Raw genomic sequence first — 20,438 nt, 5'->3', positions numbered from 1 at the left:
TTTAATGTATATCATGAACAATGTGTACATAAGTACTTAAACTATAACATTACAAATTTCCAAAAACTTGGTCATATTCAATAAAGAATCAAATATCCTGGTATGAAAACAAAGTGACAAAGAGTTACAACTATAAAATGTGAGAATATACTACTAAGTTTTTCTTGCTTCATGTCGGATTGTTTATTATTATTTAATGGGATAAGTGAAGTACAAATAGACAACAAACAAAAAAAAACAGAAAAATAACACATGCAAATAAATAAAAAGGTAAATATCTATCTAAGGAATCATGTGGTAACAAAACAAATAAAGGGACCAACTACAATTACAGTAGAAAAAAATTAGGCAATTTATATCTTATCACATATAATATAATAACCACACAACACATGAAACATAATTCTTCCAACTTTCAATGTGCAATGTGTTCTATATCACATTCCACAAGGTGAATGCCATGTCATTTGCCCCATTGCCTATATGTGATGAATGTATAAAATATTGACTTGTGATCAAACATAATGGATGAATGCATAAACACTGATTCAATAAAGAACTTTTCAACAATGTAGTACGATTGTGCAGTCGAGGGGATAAATTGGGAAAAATTATATCAATGAATCATAAGTAATCGGATAAATGAATCTGACATCACACTTTAATTCAAAATCTTAAAGTTTAGATTTATGAATTTTATCTTCACTTATATGGTGTCTAACTTTTTCATTCTTACACGAAGTGAGACTCAAGTTTATATTTATACTCTAACAAGTATCAATCTCAAAAACTCATTCTAGGAACCCGAGCTTACACATCAATACACACACAATTCATCAATCATTCCTATGTGATCTAAAACACATGCATGTTTGCATGAGTTTTACTAACTACTTCTAGGTGACATTGGTATTCGATGGTACACTACATTGAGTGTGGATAAAATTATATTGATTCATTAGGAGTGCTAATGCGCAAACCATATTGACTACAACACATAGTCATCGGGTTTTTCAAAACACGATTAACTTATAAGAGTTTGATCCAGTCATTTTATTGATCAATCCCATACCTATATCAACTTAGATAAAAAAAAATCAGTTAAGGTCCAATGGATCGAACTAGTTGATCCAATTTCATAACCATGTCTCAAAATATATTTTTATGCATAAAATTAAATTTATATAAAATATAAAAATATAATCATTTATGTTATTTTATATTTTTGAAACACTTGAACATATAATTTCACTAAGTACTTATAATTTAATAAATTAGTTTATTTTTCGAAACATAATCTTTATATGTAAAATAATTTAGAATGATACTTATAGTAAGATAGAGAGTACTGGGTGAAATAATAAAAACAACCTAAATTATGTTGTTTAATGATTTTATTAAACTCAAACAAAAAAAAATTATTGTGTTTTTGTCTATAGTTTAGAGAAAAAGTTTATATACCCAGAATATAAATTATTTTATATAATCATTCAATTACATTTTATTATTTATTATAAGTTTTTTTACTTGTAAAATAATGATTTTTAAATAATTTAAATTGAAAAGATAAGAAAGGTTGAGTATATAGTTTGTACCAAATGTGGAAGAAAAATAAAATGAGTAATAACGCAAAGTTCAAAGCTAACGAAAGTTGTTGATCGACCGCTCTTTGATTTGTCCGCCCCTTTCTTCTCCCTTCTCACAGCTCCTAACTCTGAACGGACTTCTCGAGGTCCCATTCTTTCTCTTATACTCTCTTTCTTTTTCTCTTCCAGATCTCTCTCTCTACACATCTCCACTTCACCATTTTCCATTTCCCTCTCCCTCCAAAAATGCATTCCTCGCTCTCTCTCTCGTTCTCCGCCACTTCCTCCTCCGTCGCCACTGTTTCCAGATCACGCCACTCATTCCACTCTCCCGCCGCCGCCATGCCTCTCAATCTCCGCTTCTGCGGCTTGAGGCGCGAGGCATTTGGTTCAGGTCTCGCTGCTTCTCTCAACCGCTACCACTCCCACCTCCCTCGCCGCCCTCACTCCGCCGCAGTCTCTGCCGCGCTATCTAGCAATGGAAGCCCTCCCAAATCGTTTGACTACGATTTGCTGATAATCGGCGCCGGCGTTGGCGGCCACGGCGCCGCGCTTCATGCCGTTGAGAAGGTTCGATCTTAATAAACAAAAATACATGCCAACTTGTTATTGCCATATTCATAGTCATAGTAGTACTTCGATAATCATAAATGTTTTTTAAGTTACTAAACCGATAATTAATTTCAAGTGTGCGTATGGAAATTGATATGGCGATTGTTCTTTATAGTTTATATAATATAATGAATCAAGAAATTGATAGTCGTTGATGCTGACTGTGGGATAAAGTAAGTTGAGTATCACATTTTTGTGAGATAGGTTTTATTAACGGCATGATTGCAGGGTTTGAAAACAGCCATTGTGGAAGGAGATGTGGTGGGAGGGACATGTGTGAACAGAGGCTGTGTTCCTTCCAAAGCTCTTTTAGCCGTGAGTGGTCGTATGCGAGAACTAAGGAGCGATCATCACTTGAAGTCCTTTGGCTTACAGGTTAGAAGAGTGTTTGACTGTGTGGGAATATTTGTAATGAAATTAGAATTTAATTAAAATGAACGTTGCATATAACATAACGACATGTATAGTAAGTTGATTTTTTTAATAATTGTTGCAAAAGTTATGTCAACTATAATTTCTTATTGGTTGACCGAAAGTCAACTAAATTCTTAGAATATTATTACATGGTAGATGTGTAGAGTGTAGAGTGATTGACAGTTAAATAATTATTTTGCTTTATTTTTTGCTCGTTTTAGGTTTCTGCTGCTGGCTATGACAGACAAGGAGTCGCTGATCATGCTAATAACCTTGCTTCGAAAATCCGTAATAATTTGACCAACTCAATGAAAGCACTTGGAGTAGACATACTTACTGGTTTTGGAACTATTCTGGTAATGTGGCATATTGCTTGTGAGAATTCTATGGTATTATAAATGCTCAGATATTAGTATTGTTGAATGTGTGTGCAGTTTTGTGTATGGTCACTATTGTATTTCAGCTTTATTCAGAGGACATCTGTACCTTGTCATTGTGAGCAACGGTTCCTCTCTCTCTCTTTTGTACTCTATATATATGTTTAATAGAAAGCAATCAAATGTGTGTGTGTGATATTTTCCACACAAATTCAAACTTCAAGTTGGCATCAGAGCGGGTTCTCCGGCTGCCGTCCACCGCCGTCTCCGACCACCAAATTCTCCGGTGAGACTAGGGTTGGGTGTGCCTCGAGGAGCGCGACTCACCCCTGCAAGTCGCGTGGCCAGAAGATCAGCCACGCGCCGCCACAAGCACACGTCATCTCTGGCGCGTGAAGGCCACACGCCGCCTTCCCGCCGTCAGAATCTCGCCGGACCAACTCCAGTCGCTTCGTCGGCCAGTTCTGAGTACGGTTCAGCCTTTGGTTTTCCGTGTTGACCACTTGGAATGTGTCAGCCTCGCGTTTCCTCGTTTTTCTCTATTTGGGTTTCGTTTTTTTGATCAGAAATGACTTCTTCCGGCCCTGTGTTCTCCTTTTCTGGAACCCCTACTATCATTACTGCAAAACTCAACTGGAAAAACTACCTATCTTGGTCTGCTTAAGTGGAGTTGTGGTTTCTTGGCCAAGAATATCATGACCATTTGGAAAAAGGAGTTGGTGCTGTCCCAAATGACAAGAAAGCTGAGTGGGAAAAACTTGATTTTCAACTGTGTGCTGTGCTATGGCAATCTATTGAGCCAGATGTTTTGGAAATCCTTAGATCATTCAAAACATGTTGCTCTTTTTGGAAGAAGGCCCAAGACATATTTGCCAACGACATTCAAAGCTTGTTGGATGCAACCCAGAAAGTTGCTGCTTTCAAACAAACTAGCCATGATATGATTGCACATGTAGGTAAAGCTCGAGCGGAAGTGGAAGAGCTGAAAAGGTTTCTTGTGGCTGATTCGTTGGAGGAAGTAAATAGGAAACTGAACAAGTTTTACATGGTTCTTATTTTGAGAAGTCTACACTCAGATTTTGATCATGTGCGTGATCATGTTCTTGCTGGTGACCAAGTTCCGTCAATGGACTCTCTCATTACTAGACTCCTTCGTGTGCCCCATGTGTTGAAAGATGAAAACTTAGCTGAAGTCGTGGAAATATCAGTCATGGCTCCATCTCGTGGAAGAGGAGGAGGTCGCAACAATAGAGGAGGCCGTGGTGGAAGGAGTGAATGTCCTCAATGCACCTATTGCAAGAGGATGGGTCACATAAGAAAACTGTTACTCCTTACATGGCTCTTTCCTGACAAAGTAGTACATGTCTCTAAAGCAGAAAAATCAGAGTTTAAGTTCTCTGATGAGGAGTACCAAGAATATTTGCGGCTTAAATCTGAAAAATCCAGCAACCAAACACAATCTTCCTCCGTACCATGTGTTTCAACAGCATGTATCTCTCAATCTATGGAAGGTCCTAGTCCTTGGATACTTGATTTAGGTGCCTCTGACCATATCTCTGGTAATAAATCATCCTTTTCATCCATGTCTTTTCCAAAAACTCCTCACTTTATTACTGTAGCTAATGGGCCCAAAGTTGCATCTTAAGGAATTGGTCAAGTTTCTTTGTCTCCCTCATTAAAGTTGAACTTTGTATTATTTATTCCTCATTGTCCCTACAACCTAATCTCTTTAAGTCAGCTAACTCGTTCGTTAAATTTCTCAGTAATCTTTCATGTTAATTCTTTTGTTATTCAGGAGCATGGTACGGGTCGTCTGATTGGAGAAGGACGTGAATCATGAAGACTCTACTACTTAGAATCCAGCTTTCATGTGTCCTGTTTTGCAACTTTAAAACCCAAGCTTTTGCATGATCGTCTGGGTCATCCAAGTCTACCAAGGTTGAAAATGATGGTTCCTAGTCTTTAGAATCTTCAAATCTTAGAATGTGAGTCTTGTCAACTACGAAAACATGTTAGATCATCATTTCCTCAAACTACACAAAGATGTAACTCGGCTTTCTCTACCATTCATTTTGATATTTGGAGACCAAGTCGTGTCACATCTTTTGATTTTAGATATTTTGTAACATTTATTGATAAATTCTCCAGATGTACTTTTTATTTAATGAAAGAAAGATCTGAACTTTTGCCTATATTCATATCTTTCTTTAATGAAATTAAGAACCAATTTGAAAAAACTATTAAGATTTTCAGAAGTAATAATGCTAAAGAGTATTTTTCTCATGACTTATCCTCATTTTTATCCTCAAAAGGTATTTTACATCAGTCCACATGTCCTCATACACCACAACAAAATGGCATAGCAGAGAGAAAGAATCGTCATCTCCTTGAAACTGCACGTTCCCTAATGTTAAACTCCAATGGTCACTATTGTATTTCAGCTTTATTCAAAGGACATCTGTACCTTGTCATTGTGAACAGCTGTCCCTCTCTCTCTCTTTTGTACTCTATATATATGTTTAATAGAAAGCAATCAAATGTGTGTGTGTGATGTTTTCCTCACAAATTCAAACTTCAAGTAGTATGATCACTCGCTTTGTGTTTGAAATGTTTGAAACTAGAAAATTATTTGGATGAAATTGATTTAGAAATCAAATTCCTTTTTTTTACATTCCAAACAAACTATTAGGGAATTGAGCTACTTGTTTATTAGTCAAGCTATAATGAAAAGGCAAAAAGAAAATTTTGACATTTTGGTTTGCTGCTTTATTTATCAATCTGTGCAGGGTCCTCAAAAGGTGAAAGTTGGCTCTTCAGACAAAATAGTAACTGCAAAAAATATCATCATTGCTACTGGTTCTGTTCCTTTTGTTCCTAAGGGCATTGAAATTGATGGTACATATCAATCCTTTCCTTTTGTGACATTAATATTTGATCTTCCTCGTTCTAGTTTTACTGAATTCAGTGGATTTAGACTTGTGTTCCAGCTAGAAGAAACCAGAGTGCTATTAGTTACTAAGCTTGTGGTGGAAAAAGGGGTGATCAATTTTAAACTGGAGATATTTTTTTTATTAGACTCCATTGACATGTGTATGAGGAAATCTTTCTTCAGTATAGATGGATCTTCTGATTTTCAATCTGAAAAGTCAATTTAGTGATTCATGCAGTCCTACAGCTTTGTTTTTGCAGTCCACGTGGGTCATAAAGTAGACTGAAACTGTCATTATCTCTTCAGCAATTAAAAGTTCCAGAAAACTCCTGAATCTCCTAATCCATCCCCTTTCTTCACATAAGTGCAGATATTCCATGTATAATTTAGCTTCCACCCAATTCAAAATTTTAAAAATTCTGTCTGGTCCTATATTTATGTTATGAGGAAATCTTCTCTCTAATTTATGACACAAGTGTGATGCTCATGCATAAATTCAAACCTTGTTTCTTTATGTTTTTCCCATCTCTGGATTGCTTCAAAGTATTGTTGAGTATGATTACTTTTTAGTGAAAATTTTCCTAAAAATTACCTTCAGGGAAGACTGTGATTACCAGTGACCACGCACTCAAACTGGAGTCTGTTCCTGATTGGATAGCAATTGTAGGAAGTGGATATATTGGTCTTGAATTCAGTGATGTATATACAGCACTTGGAAGTGAGGTAGCACATCTTTGTGATACTGTTTCTTTCTTTTTTCATTACCTTTTGTTCTTGATAAATATTTATAAATAATCGATCCCTTCATTTGACATCAGAAATATGTGGATGCACTGTAAAATCGCATCGTACTTTATACTTTTTATTAGTCCAAGAAGTTAAAAAATATTTAATCTTTATTTTAAAAATTTATGATCCCTAATTTATCCCTGAAAAGATAAGCAAAGTAATAATTGGTATTCTGCAGGTTACTTTTATAGAAGCTTTAGATCAACTTATGCCTGGATTTGATCCTGAAATTAGCAAGTTGGCTCAGAGGGTCCTTATAAATCCCCGGAATATTGACTATCATACTGGAGTTTTTGCAACCAAGGTAACAACATCTTGTAATTTCTTGATATAATTTTAGTTGGCTACTATGACATGCTACACAGTCCTCATGTTTGTTGTATAGATCACGCCTGCAAGGGATGGAAAACCTGTCTTGATTGAACTTATTGATGCGAAAACCAAGGAGCCGAAAGACACGCTGGAGGTAACTTAATCTTTTTCAGAAAGCTTTTAGGTTTATATCTCTTTGTTATTATCAATTGTAAACATTTCTCCCATGAGAGAAGGGAGAAAATTATTAGTTGTCGGTAGAACTTAGAATATCTATAAAATGTTATATTGTTATTATATCTTAGAATGTTTTATACTATCTTAATGATCTCTTAGGAGTATTTTTTGTATTTTATTATAATTAATTCAATTAGAATTAGAAGTCTAGTATTAGTATAAATAGGAGCTAGTGCTTTATATTTATCATGTTACAATACAATAGATCAGTCTAATATAGTCCTTGTTTCCCTACCTAAACCTCATAATTTTGCTTCCACCTATGCCATTGTTTGCTTCACTGTTCCATATCCCTCATTGCCTCTGTTTGCCACCTTACTGTGGCTGTTTGGCAACTTTGGGCTGCAGTTTTTTGTATTTGGATTTTGGTGGTTAGTTAGTCTGTTAGGTTTGATGTTTTTGGATAGTTACTTGGCGTTTTTTGTAATGGCTATTTCTGGTTTGCCATGATTTTGGCTACTATTTGGCTATTTCCAATGTTAACGTAGCATTGAGGGGGAGCAAGTTGGAAGGTTTTGCTATTTTGTTCTGTTGCACCAATGAATCATACCGGTGCTAACTTATCTCATCAATGATTCCTGCGGTTGTGTCTCTTTATCATTGGTGAATCATACTAATGATTATTTATTTTGGCTATGACTGATGTCAATCCTGTCCTTGTCCCAGGTGTAGTCTTTCCCAGTCTCCAGTCTCAAACACTTTCCTGGCCCTAGATGCTATTGCATGCCACTGCATTTTTTTTTTTAAATTTTCTTTACGCCTGTTTCCTGCCCTAGATGCTATTGTGTCTCACTGCATTATTTGTTAATTTTATTTTTGTGTGTTTTTTAATTGTAGAAAGTTTAAAGCCAAGTAAGCTTTTAGCTTAAGCGGGAGTTTTAGAATATCTAGAAAATATTTCATAATATCATTATTGTATCTTAAAATATTGTAGAGTATCTTAGATGGTCGCTTAGGAGTAGTTTTCATATTTTTCATTATATTCTATGATTTGTTTCCTTAATTAATTAGGACTAGAATGTAACCAGCTTAAGTTTGATCTCCCTTTCTTTTACCTGTATAGTTAATTACTTTAGATTTATTACAAGTTGCTATCTTTGCTTTGCTACAGGTGGATGCTGCACTAATAGCAACTGGAAGGGCTCCGTTCACACAAGGTCTTGGATTGGAGAATGTAAGCAATTCCGACAGAGATGTGCTTTAGGATTAGGAGATTTTCTCCAAAGGAAGTAATTGTATATTTTTGGTAACTTTTACCTACAGATTGATGTGGTAACACAGCGTGGTTTTGTTCCAGTGGATGAGCACATGCGAGTAATTGATGCGAATGGCAAGCTGGTTTGTCTCAATTTCTCATGCAATAATTATCCCTCCCTGACTTATTGTTACTGACATAGGATGTGGAATGATAGGTGCCTCATTTATATTGTATTGGTGATGCAAATGGCAAGATGATGCTTGCTCATGCTGCCAGTGCACAAGGAATTTCAGGTAAGTGGTAACTGATGTAACTTTTCCAAAATTTAGTTTATGCAGCAATATCAGTTGATGAAAAAATTGTCTAACAGTGGTTGAACAAGTCACTGGAAAAGATCACGTGCTCAATCATTTAAGCATCCCAGCTGCTTGTTTCACTCATCCTGAAATTAGCATGGTTGGATTAACAGAGGTATATCATAATTTTATTTTGTTTGATGTGTCATTCACTGCAACAATTTACAATGAATGAGTTCTCTTTTATGTGTGGTTAACTTTCTCTCCATTCTTCTTTTCCATCCTCTTTTCCTTATATTATTTATACATTAAAATTTCTGCCTCTTGTCCTTCACTTGAATTCTCTTGTGTTGTGATCAAACTTAAAATCTGCAGCCTCAAGCAAGGGTGAAAGGTGAAAAAGAGGGGTTTGAAGTAAGTGTTGCCAAAACAAGTTTTAAAGCTAACACAAAGGCTCTAGCAGAAAACGAAGGAGAGGGACTAGCCAAGGTTATACTTTTGTATCTTCTTCTTCCTTTAATGATATTCCTGTACAGAAGTTGTAAAAGTGTTAAATTTTGCTAATGAGTTCTCTAGTAGAGTTACTTTGGCAGTGCCAAAATTATTGGTCACAAGACTTGTTCTGCGCTCTCATTTTCTTTGGGTTCATTTACTACTCTGTTTTTACCAGCTTGACATTACTAATTGTCGTTTATGCTTTCTTGCAGTTGATATACAGACCTGACAATGGAGAGATACTAGGAGTTCATATTTTTGGTTTGCATGCAGCAGATCTCATCCATGAAGCATCCAATGCAATAGCATTAGGGACACATATTCAGGTAAGTTTTTCTACCACATTTATGTGTGCACCTGGCATTTAGTTATTAATAATGGTCTCAAAGTCTTTCACTGTTATTTATCCTGCCTGTTTGGTAAATTTCACCGTTTTGTGGTACAATGCAGGACATAAAATTTGCCGTTCATGCACATCCAACTTTGTCCGAGGTTCTTGATGAACTATTCAAATCAGCAAAGGTGAGCTAATCCTTAATTTACTTCCAAAAACTTTTTCTATTCTAGCCGTATTAAGACAATAACAATAAGGAGAAAAGAGTTGAAACATAGAACATTCACCTTCAGACTTGCACACACGCACAGCTAGTTTATTGTAGCAGGTGCCTTAACACATGCCATCTTATATTACTGAGGCAGGTTAAAGCACAAGCTTCTAGCCCAGTAAGTGAACCAGTTGCAGTCTAATCTTCCCAAACAAAGTATAAAATTTTGAAGAAATTTACGTGTACTAGGGACTTCCAAAATATTCATCTTCAGGAGGAACACACAAACACATTCAGAATCCTGTAAAAGAGGGGAACCGTTTGAGGGAAATCAAGAATGACCTGATTATGGATAACCGCCGAAGCTTACATGTAATGGTTTCTTTTCTACTTGATATTCTTAGCGCCAGTCAAAGATGCTTATCTTCATTATTGCATTTTTTAAACTATAGTCAATGAGAAGGCCTCTGACAGCGGCCTATTTTTTTAGAGTGCTACTAGTTTTGCACCGAACACGTATGTACCATTAAACAGTTTTCCTTCAGAGATGATGAAATTATGCTTGTCGACAGACCTGTGGCTTCACTACGTACTGCGTAAAGCTTCGAACTGGTGTTGGATGGAAGTCTTTTCCCTATGGCCATGGTTGTCATTGGTATCGGTCTACGAGTATTTATTGCCTTATTGGTAATGGCATATGTGCAAATACGAAGCATTCACATGCATCTGATTTGATCAACAAGTTGTGTGAATGACATTTGTTTATTAAATTAGTAACCGGGTTACTGGTTCACTTCAACTAGCGAGTACCTAGTTGAATTGGTTGTATCGTTCCCCAACCGGTAAGTGTTTGTGATGGAATATTTAATAGGGTCTAAAACTGTGACATTTATACTAGAATATTCTTTTAAGATGAACCCCAAAATTCGCATCGTTTAACCAGATAAATAGCTATCTAAATCAGTTTCGAGAGGTTCCCTGGTTCACCAGGGAAGTCGGTTAGTTCGGTCTAATTCTATACAAAACTGGTTTAATTTTCACTTTATCAAGACTTAGAATCACTCTTGTTTATGTGAGATTACCAAAATTTTCAACGAACAAACTTATCTTTAACGGGATTTGCAAGAATTAACTTTCTCCACGTTTAGTTATTCAGTTGTAACACAAAATAGCTATTCTAAAAATAATTGTTCATGATGTTTAGCATCTTCCAGTGAATGTTTTGCTAATTATTATACTAAACTAGATAAAGGATAAAAATGAAAACTCGCTAAAAAAAATAATAGTATACAAGAAATATTTAAGTCTCTTACCATATAAGAATATTAAGTTAACACAGAATTCTTTAAGCAATATAAAATAATAATCGACAAAGTCGTTTTTAAGATGTACAAATGCTTTCCCGCACTATTAACAAAGCAATATAAAATAATAATCGACAAAGTCGTTTTTAAGATGTGCAAATGCTTTCCCGCACTATTAACAAGATTTTTTCTGTTAAGTTTTTAGCTACTCGATTTTTTCTTCAATTTTTTTTAACAAATTCTAGTCTTCCATTTTTTTAGTCAGATTAGTCCTTGTTTTGCTTAAAAACTTAATTAACTTCTTAACATTATGGCTTGAACACACTACATAAATAACTCAGCAACATATCATTCTATGAATAAGCATTATTAGGGAAAAAGAAAAGAAAACAAATTTTTCCATAAACTAAAATTTGCTTATACATAAAATAATTTATTTTAACTTCTTCGAAACACTCGTTTTAGTTCACCGTATTTAGGATAAATAATTGTTCATTTGTGTCCAATTCGTAACTTTTGAAAGCTAAAATAATCTATACCAAACATCGAATAACAGGAAAATTGCAACCTAGACTTTAACCAATAGCTGAGCAAAGTGAAATCATAGCACAATTGACAGTTAGAAATATACCGTTCTTCCTCTAGCTTTATAACAACAACGTAAACTATAAATGAAATTGAGAAAAACAAAACAATACTATGGCAAGTCTCCCTAGAAATCATCAAACTCCCTGAGCACTACGCAAATATATGCCCAGATATATAGTTATATTAACAAGCTTACTAAAAAAACAATGCTACGGCAATTACTGAAAAGCATAAACAACTGAATAATAATCCATTGATAAAATTTCAAGGGTCCTTAACAAAAACCAACAACGATGCTATAAGAGTAAGTAGTGCATTCTCTCTGGATTAAGTTAACTCATAAAAATGACTATACTACTAAAGATAGATTCGACACAAAACATATGGGGCCTAAATAACAAATCAAATCCTAATAGGCCCATTTGAGAGTGGCACTTTACTCTTCTTCGGTGGCTGTTTCACCGCTCTTCTTGTTATGCTTCCTCGCGTACCTCTGGTTCCTCAGAAACTTTGGATCCATCTACAAAAATTGCCAACAAAAAAAAAATAAACGAGGGATATGAAAAATGAATCATCGGAAAATAAAAATAAAAATAAGAGAAAAGTAGAATACCCCTTTGGTGGAAGTGTGGCGATGCCTCTTTGGCTTTTTGATGCCATTCTTATGGGCCTTGTAGGACTGGTTGTGAGCGGTGTGGTTCTTCGACTTTGCCATCTCTGCAATTCAATGCACAAAATGTTACGAAATGAAGAGGAAATCAACAAAGTGAGAACAAGTTAGAGAATTTGAACAGAGCGAACCCTGGTCGTGAAGATCCGGTTGGGCTAGGGTTTTCTGCGGAACAGAATTTTGAGGAAGACGTAGGTGGGCTATTATATATGTCACCTTGTGAAGCGAAACCCTAAGACTTTTGACGAAATGACGATAGTGCCCTCTGCGTATCGGGAGTGGCATGGGTTTGGGGATGGATGGGCTTATGGTCCATAAGAACTTGATGCTGGAGGCCCAATAATGGAAAAAATTGGAATTGGTTTGCAACGTTTTGTGAAATGATTTAGTTTTAAATAAGAGGAGTGTTATCAAAATATTGTTTAACTATTAACTCACTCTCCTTTTTATCTAAAAAAAATCACTCTTTTTAGTACACACTCTAATATTCCTATTAACTAAAATTTATAAAAAGATTATAAATTTAGGAGAGTGACTCATTAAAAGAAAAGTGTCCTACTAAAATTTATGATTTTTAATAATTTTTTGTTAATAGTAAAGAGTGTATTTAAAAAATGTGTTACAATTATTTAAATATGTTTAGCATGATAGAAATGGACAAAAAACAATGATCACAATAATTTTTTATGCAAAATAAATAAAATCATTGTCTCGATATCTTTAAAAGTTTTTTTTTCGATTCTAAGAAGATCTTGTTGTTCATCAACATTTTTTAGACTAAATGAACTTTTTTGTCTTCCTTTAATTTTGATCCAAAATTTTGTCTTTTATTTTTCCCTCCACGATTTTAGCTTCCACATTTTATAAAAATTTTAATTTTGATTTAATTCTCAATCTTACATATATTGACGGTTTCACTTAAGGATTGACTAATAATATGCATACATGAAAGAGTAAATTCATCAACTTTAATTCACCAACATCGAGAGAAGTATCACTCTTTTTCTAAATATTATTGTTGTTGTTATTATGTGTTACATAGAGTTAAAATTGAATAAATCATCATTTTAGTTTGAAGAATCACTCTTTAATAAAATTATGGTCTAATTTAAATATTTTTTTAAATATTTGAATGATAATAACTGATTTCTAATACTTTAACAACTACTTAAAAAAAACACTTTAACAACTTCTTTATGTAAAAATAAAAAAAAGAACTTCTCGTATTATTTGTTTAGTTTAAAAGTTATTTAAGAAAAAGAGATACTTTAATGGAAAAATTAATGGGAAAAATTTATTTTTTTAGTCCTCTAATACATGAAGTTCTTTTTTTTCCCTCCTAACTTGATCCTTCAATACAAAAAGTTTTTATTTAAGTTTAATTTAAACTTTTAATTTATTCTTCTAATTTTTAAAACTAATTCAATTTATTTCTTTAATTTTTTTATTCAATTTGTTCATGTAATTTTTTAAATTGATTCATTTTTTTTAAAATAAATAGTTTGTAACAATTTAAAATCACTTATTGATGATTTAAAATTGTCTCAAAGTGTATTTTTTTATAATTTAAATTAATGAATCAAATTTAATAAATTAAAATATTAAATTAAACAAAAAATTAAAAAAAACAAACTAAATTTAAAAATAAATTAAAGAACTAAAAATTAGTCTAACCAATTAATGATTTTATTATAAAAGTCAGAGTTGAGAAATAACACTCGAGAGAGGCAAATTTCTCAAACTAGGTTACTTTTAGAAACTAATTTCCAAAAGGGGGCTGTTTTGAAACTTTTTCCAGGGGGGTCTGTTTTTGAAGGGGACTCGCCAGTGGGGTTGGCGAGTTGGACACGTGGCAGCGCCTGGGGGACTCGCCAGTGGGGTTGGCGAGTTGCTGTCCACGTGGCGGCCACGTGGCGGGTCCCGCCACTCGTACTGACGAAATGTTTTTTACGGAAAAATTTTTTTTTAACTTCAAACGCGTATAACTTTTGATAGGAATGTCCGTTTGAGACCCATAATATGTCAAAATGCTCGAAATTGAATGAAGAATCCCTTGGCAAATTCCCGAAGGGGATTTGGTCAACTCATTTTCCCAAAAAATGGATTTAAGATTCAACCACCCATTTTTTTAATCTTAAATCCTATTTTTGAGCTACTTAGAGGCATTTTTTGGGAAAATGAGTTGACCAAATCCCCTTCGGGAATTGCCAAGGGATTCTTCATTCAATTTCGAGCATTTTGACATATTATGGGCCTCAAACGGACATTCCTATCTAAAGTTATACGCGTTTGAAGTTAAATTTTTTTTTTTCCGTAAAAAGCATTTCGTCAGTACGAATGTCCCCCAGCAACTCGCCAACCCCACTGGCGAGTCCCCTTCAAAAACAGACCCCCACTGGAAAAAGTTTCAAAACAGCCCCCTTTTGAGAATTAATTTCTAAAAGTAACCTAATTTGAGAAATTTGCCACTCGAGAGAACCTCAAGCTTGGTTTAGAATAATGGGTCCCTCCGAGTTCTTAGTTAGATGTCGTGTTTGGGACAAGATAAAGAGAAATGAGGTGCATTCCTACCACTACATGCGTTTGGAACGCTGAATTAATTTTCGCCTAAAAAGACAATTCGGTGGGATCTAGGTTAGCAGCAACCAGCGCAATCTGGGACTTTTCTTTCTTTCTCCCCACACCCAGATTCAAAAACTCAGCTCTGCTCTTTCGTTTGGATCTCAAAACATGTTCTTCTTCGATTGGTTCTATGGCATTCTAGCTTCCCTCGGTCTCTGGCAGAAAGAAGCCAAAATTCTCTTCCTCGGTCTCGATAATGCAGGGAAGACCACCCTCCTTCACATGCTCAAAGACGAGGTGAGGTTCCTCTCCCTTATCATCAAAATATCAAATCAAATACCCTTTTTCTATTTTTTATTTTATTTTTATCTATTAAAAAGTTTTAATTTTTTCGATGCAATTGCAGAGATTAGTTCAGCACCAGCCGACCCAACACCCCACTTCGGAGGAATTGAGCATTGGGAAGATCAAGTTTAAGGCTTTTGATTTGGGGGGCCATCAAGTTGCCCGCAGAGTCTGGAAAGACTATTACGCAAAGGTCGCTCAATCTCTTCATTTTCGCTTATCAATTTCTGATTTTTTCCCTTTTCAATGATAAAATGTGTGATTGTGCACCGTTAATGTGATTTTTAGTTTCTAAGAAATGGGGCTTGGTTTGTGGCCATGGGATTCTTATTGTTTTCGTTAGTGCTTTAATGCATATCTGCTTTCAGTTGGATTTGGATGTTGTAGATTTGTGAATTCTCTTTCAAATCTCGAATGGTAAATAATAAGCTCATTTTGATCTTTTGCTTCTAAAAAATGGTATTTCTTTTGTGCTCGTTAACAAGAGGCGCGGGGTATTTTTTATAGGGGGGCATTGGTTGCCACTTTGTCAATCCTTTGGTTCCTGTTATCACTTTGAGACTTTTTAATTAATTAATCTTTCATAGATCCAATGGCTGCAGGCTTGGCTAAGACCACTCTCTTAACTCTGGTTGGTTTATTCGTTATTGTTCACTTCCTAGTTTTATTTGGTGTGCCAGCTTTGCGCATGAGTTGTTTTTCTTCTCCACTCTTTTTCCTGTGATATTTTGTTGACGTGCTGTTGCTGTTCTGGAATCCTTTGAACCTACTACTTGCTTGATTTTTATATGTGCCCGGTGACACAGATAAAGGTCTTTGTATTATTTATCTGATTCATGGGAGGTAAATATCGACAGTGAAAGTTTCACAGATAGCTCTTCTTTCATCATTGGAAAGTATTTTTTTCTACTATCTTTCCTAACATGTTCAGAATTTTCCCAATGATTTAGAAAGAAAAGTGCACACAGGAGAGTGGAAAGAACAGATAAGGGATTCATAGATCTCTGAAATAGCTAAATATTACAATTCCTTATAAATTGATACATCCAATTGAAATTAAAAAGAAGTAAAAGTTCTAAATTGATACATTCTCTTTTGCCTTGAGGGAGGAGAGCTATTCGTTGAGATTAGCATGAAGTTAGTTTGACGGTTATTATAGAGTATTTAGATCATTGCCAATCTACACTCCCAATTCAAGTATATATTTTTGTTTCATGATTTTTTTTTCTGCCCTTGTGTGTCATGCATGACTTGTATTCCATTGAGCCATAGCTTATTGAGGTTGGTAGTTTCTTTATTGATGATTGTTTTTCATTTTATTCCCCTGGATTCATTGTAATTGTTGTTTGTAAACACATACCTAATCTGCCAGGGCTCCAATGCTGCTTGGAAACTTTTGGTATTGCTTTAGAAGTCACACACACTTTTGGTTTTGCAGGTGGATGCAGTAGTTTACCTGGTTGATGCCTTTGACAAAGAGAGGTTTGCAGAATCAAAGAAGGAGCTTGATGCCTTACTTTCAGATGAATCATTGGCAAATGTTCCATTTCTTGTGCTAGGCAACAAGATTGACATTCCATATGCTGCATCAGAAGAAGAGCTACGTTATCATCTAGGCCTGACCAATTTCACCACAGGGAAGGGGAAGGTCAACCTCACGGAGTCGAACCTTCGGCCACTAGAAGTGTTCATGTGCAGCATTGTCCGCAAGATGGGATATGGAGATGGCTTCCAGTGGGTCTCTCAATATATTAAGTAGATTCTGGCATCATTTCCCACCTTTCCTTGATCTACTAGCACTGTCTGCAGTTACATCAGAAGAGATTTTATCTTTGTTTTTGCTTTTGATGATTTCATTTTGATTGAATTATTTAATACAACTGCAGTGATGTTATGTTATGTGTCACAGTTTGTATCTTTAGATATTTTCTCTTGTGGGGTGGGGTATATTTTCTGTTTGAAACACTGGATTCTGTTGTAGGGGTTATGTATGACTGGGGAGAAACACATAATAATTCTGGAAAAGTTTTATTTCACTTTCTTCCCGGACAATTTTGACTGGAAACTGAGCTATTTCTTATCTTTCTCTTTTGATCCTCTTACAAAAATCTACAAACAACTTATTATACAAAATGGTTTGTGATTCAGTAATATTATAAAATTATTTTACACTGAATAGTGCATAGTTTATTTTCCCACAATATATTTACCTTGGATTTAATTTGAAGGGCATCATGACCCACTAAAGATTTCAAGAACAAGTTTACTTTATGGAGTCACGTCTACTTTTGAATTGAAGATTTGATTATGCGTAGGAACCAGGGGGACGTGATAGTTTTGACTACCTACAAAGGCATTTCAACGCCTAAGTGCCTAACTTCGTAGGTATTGTAGAGTGTTATGATTTAGAATGTGTATACCATTTTGGAGGCAATTAACGTCTTGTATGGTGCAGAATGACGTTATTGTTAGGATGGATTATGATTAGTAACCATCCTACCAGTGTTTTTTTTAGGTCATTGTGACATTCATTAGTTTTGTTTATAATTAATTTTTGCAAAACAAATTGATATAATAATTTTAGTGTGATCTTTTTTTTTTAATCATTTTTTTCATTTACAAGACTCGAAGAGATTTTATTTAAGAAACAAATAAGTGATAGAAAATACAAATAACAATACAGATGTGAACTATATAGTTATACTATTATACAATATTATTATTTCTTAAATTGAAAAGCAAGTGAATGAGCTAAAAAAGTGATATAAGATAAAAAAACGAATCATTAGTACATACAAATTAAATTTGATGATGATGCACAAGAAAAGTAAATATTATATATCAAAACGAAAATAACAAAATCATATTATTGAAGACATAGTGTGTCTCAGAAGTTTGAGAACCAAACAAGTGTGTAATTTATAAAAATTTACAAATGTTACTTTGACATTGCAGTAAATTTATAAATATGGTCAAACCAAAACCATAGTTGACATTGGAATCAAAAGTAGAAGAGGTGGACGAGGTGTCGTACGGAGCTTGGAGTAGAAAAGCAAGAACATGAGAATGGAGGAAGCGAGTGTGATGACATCGCCATAGAGCGAGCGGTTGAAGGAATCCTCATTGATTTTAGGGTACACGTCGAGGTTGCAAAGCTTGCTCATTATACTATCCATGATAATTGTGTGAATCCAAAACCAAAGATCTAATAATAAGAAGAAGAAATTAGGAAACCTAACTTTTATTAACCATTCCTATGAGTGTGTTTTGAAATCGAAAACACTATGTTCAATTGAAATTCTTTCGAAATTAAAACTGTAACGGAATGTTTCAAATTGAATTCAATTATTTTCTTGGAACGATAATGCTATAACTCTAGTAATTTTCTCTTCTATTTTTTAACTTTATGTCTGTGTGTTTTTTATGAATAACAAATAAAATATTCTGATTATTATTATTATTATAAAAAATAAAAGAAAATATTTTTTCATTATTTGTTCGTGTGTAAGGAAGAGTTTATCTTGGGTGTTGTGTGCTCTCTTCTTTTTAGATTCCGGATCTTTTCATCACTTCACCACTTTCTCTATCTTTGTCAACTGAATGATGATACTACGGTCCTATGAGGAAAAAATTCCAGACATTAAAACTTACACTTGATAATTTGAAAATAATTTGTTTTTGTTAAATTAATGACTTAATTGTACAATTTTAGCCTCTAAAATCCAATTGTAATTGTAAGATTTAATCTATATAAAAATTTTGTGAACCTCACACTTTTATTATTCCTTTAATATAATTTTTTTTCTTCATTTTTTTTATTTCATTCTAATCAACCAATCTCACACTTAATAGAATATCCTATCATGACAATTATATAACGTCATATTGATATGGTGACTCAGTTGGCTTGTACGATTTTATTCATTTGATTATATGTATAATTATTTTACTTAAAAATAAATAATAAATTATGATAATCAATAATCACTTCTATCATAATGAAACAATTTGATTAATCTACTTATATTTATAATTTTTAAATAAGATTAAATGAGAAAAAATCAATCACCTCAACCACAAGTCACAATTTGAAATTTCTACTTATATTTATTAAAACATTTAAGAAAAGTAAATGACCTTATGGGTAAGGAGAGAGGTTGTAATTTCAAAAGTACAAAGAATATATTAGTTCATAAGAAAGTCTCATACCAAGGATTATTTTCGTAATATATATATCCCTCTTTCGTTAACACTCATATGATTTATTTGTTTGGATTTTCATCGTCAGGGTCCTCTCATTTGATGGTTTCATTCCTTAGATTATTAGTTATCTATGTATCTAGGAAATTTGACATTGAATTTTATTTAAATAAATTATTTTAATCTTCTAAAAATACAATAGAACAATAATATAGAATTCTTGAACATTTTATATCTTATGACTAATACTTAACAATAGAAGTATCAACTTAGAATAATACTTAATTTTAGAACAACTGGAATCCCGATCATTATAAAGGTATTTTTTTATAACTACTATATATGATATTCTTAACATAGTCCAAAACAAGATTTTAACCTTGTAAGAGATAAGAATACTAATAATAAACACGGTGAATTCGTATTTTATTTATAAACAAAAGACTAATCTTAGCTACATTCTCTTATCCTACTTATAACAAATTTAAGTGCATCACTATATTTATCATAAAATAATTGTTACAATGGTTCCTTAATTTCATTTGGATCAATTACTTATGGATAATTATTTAGTTGATTCATTATCCAATCGTTCCTTAAAATATTTTTATTTTAAGTCAAAATGTAGAAACTAGTGAGGCATAATTGGATTGAGGTCTTTAGTGATAACATAATTAAAAATATCGTAATTTAACTTAATTTTATTATATTATAAGAGTGAAAAAGACATTTAATATAATTATATTTTGTCTTTAAACAATATGAAAAATATTATAATCATTTCATCTTCTTTCTTATACCTCCTATTGTAAATAATTTAAAATTTAATCGAATTTTCCCTATTTCTTCTCACTGCTAAACAAGGGATAATTTCACAAACTATAGATAATAGAATACTAGTCAAAGGCAACCCTGATTATAAATTTGTAATGGACATGTCTTGCGGAAATTAAAACAAAAGTGAGTTTCAATGCCATAG

The 20,438-nt window shown here is 33.7% G+C and overlaps 3 protein-coding genes across 3 annotated transcripts; 2 read left to right on the top strand and 1 right to left on the bottom strand.

Moving 5' to 3' along the window:
• Positions 1-1,617: 1,617 nt before the first annotated feature.
• LOC114394030 (dihydrolipoyl dehydrogenase 2, chloroplastic-like) lies at positions 1,618-10,433 on the top strand. The gene is made up of 15 exons (XM_028355575.1): positions 1,618-2,156; positions 2,427-2,573; positions 2,834-2,968; positions 5,776-5,884; positions 6,517-6,641; positions 6,886-7,011; positions 7,093-7,173; positions 8,368-8,430; positions 8,520-8,594; positions 8,669-8,747; positions 8,825-8,925; positions 9,126-9,239; positions 9,458-9,571; positions 9,696-9,767; positions 9,945-10,433. Exons 1-15 carry the CDS (start codon positions 1,833-1,835, stop codon positions 9,990-9,992), a joined length of 1,713 nt encoding a protein of 570 aa, XP_028211376.1. The 5' UTR covers positions 1,618-1,832; the 3' UTR covers positions 9,993-10,433.
• Positions 10,434-11,900: 1,467 nt separating this feature from the next.
• Positions 11,901-12,589, bottom strand: LOC114392599 (60S ribosomal protein L29-1). The gene is made up of 3 exons (XM_028353789.1): positions 12,484-12,589; positions 12,296-12,399; positions 11,901-12,202 (listed from the first exon to the last, which is right to left on the bottom strand). Exons 2-3 carry the CDS (start codon positions 12,395-12,397, stop codon positions 12,119-12,121), a joined length of 186 nt encoding a protein of 61 aa, XP_028209590.1. The 5' UTR covers positions 12,398-12,399; positions 12,484-12,589; the 3' UTR covers positions 11,901-12,118.
• Positions 12,590-14,850: 2,261 nt separating this feature from the next.
• Positions 14,851-17,344, top strand: LOC114393302 (GTP-binding protein SAR1A-like). Its single transcript, XM_028354589.1, has 3 exons — positions 14,851-15,211; positions 15,321-15,452; positions 16,698-17,344. Exons 1-3 carry the CDS (start codon positions 15,083-15,085, stop codon positions 17,016-17,018), a joined length of 582 nt encoding a protein of 193 aa, XP_028210390.1. The 5' UTR covers positions 14,851-15,082; the 3' UTR covers positions 17,019-17,344.
• Positions 17,345-20,438: the final 3,094 nt, after the last annotated feature.

This window comes from Glycine soja, chromosome 17 (assembly GCF_004193775.1).
Source record: "Glycine soja cultivar W05 chromosome 17, ASM419377v2, whole genome shotgun sequence".
Lineage (NCBI taxonomy): Eukaryota > Viridiplantae > Streptophyta > Magnoliopsida > Fabales > Fabaceae > Glycine > Glycine soja.
Note: the sequence above shows the minus strand (reverse complement) of the source record. Positions and strands in the feature narration are given on the sequence as shown.

Bases quoted from the DNA above. Each gene is read 5' to 3' on its own strand.
- LOC114394030 (XM_028355575.1), top strand. From the start codon at position 1,833: ATGCATTCCTCGCTCTCTCTCTCGTTCTCCGCCACTTCCTCCTCCGTC. The intron at 9,572-9,695 runs GTAAGTTTTTCT...GGTACAATGCAG, and splicing joins CATTAGGGACACATATTCAG to GACATAAAATTTGCCGTTCA. The intron at 9,768-9,944 runs GTGAGCTAATCC...TTACTGAGGCAG, and splicing joins AACTATTCAAATCAGCAAAG to GTTAAAGCACAAGCTTCTAG.
- LOC114392599 (XM_028353789.1), bottom strand. From the start codon at position 12,397: ATGGCAAAGTCGAAGAACCACACCGCTCACAACCAGTCCTACAAGGCC. The intron at 12,203-12,295 runs GTATTCTACTTT...CAATTTTTGTAG, and splicing joins GCCACACTTCCACCAAAGGG to ATGGATCCAAAGTTTCTGAG.
- LOC114393302 (XM_028354589.1), top strand. From the start codon at position 15,083: ATGTTCTTCTTCGATTGGTTCTATGGCATTCTAGCTTCCCTCGGTCTC. The intron at 15,212-15,320 runs GTGAGGTTCCTC...ATGCAATTGCAG, and splicing joins TTCACATGCTCAAAGACGAG to AGATTAGTTCAGCACCAGCC. The intron at 15,453-16,697 runs GTCGCTCAATCT...TTGGTTTTGCAG, and splicing joins GGAAAGACTATTACGCAAAG to GTGGATGCAGTAGTTTACCT.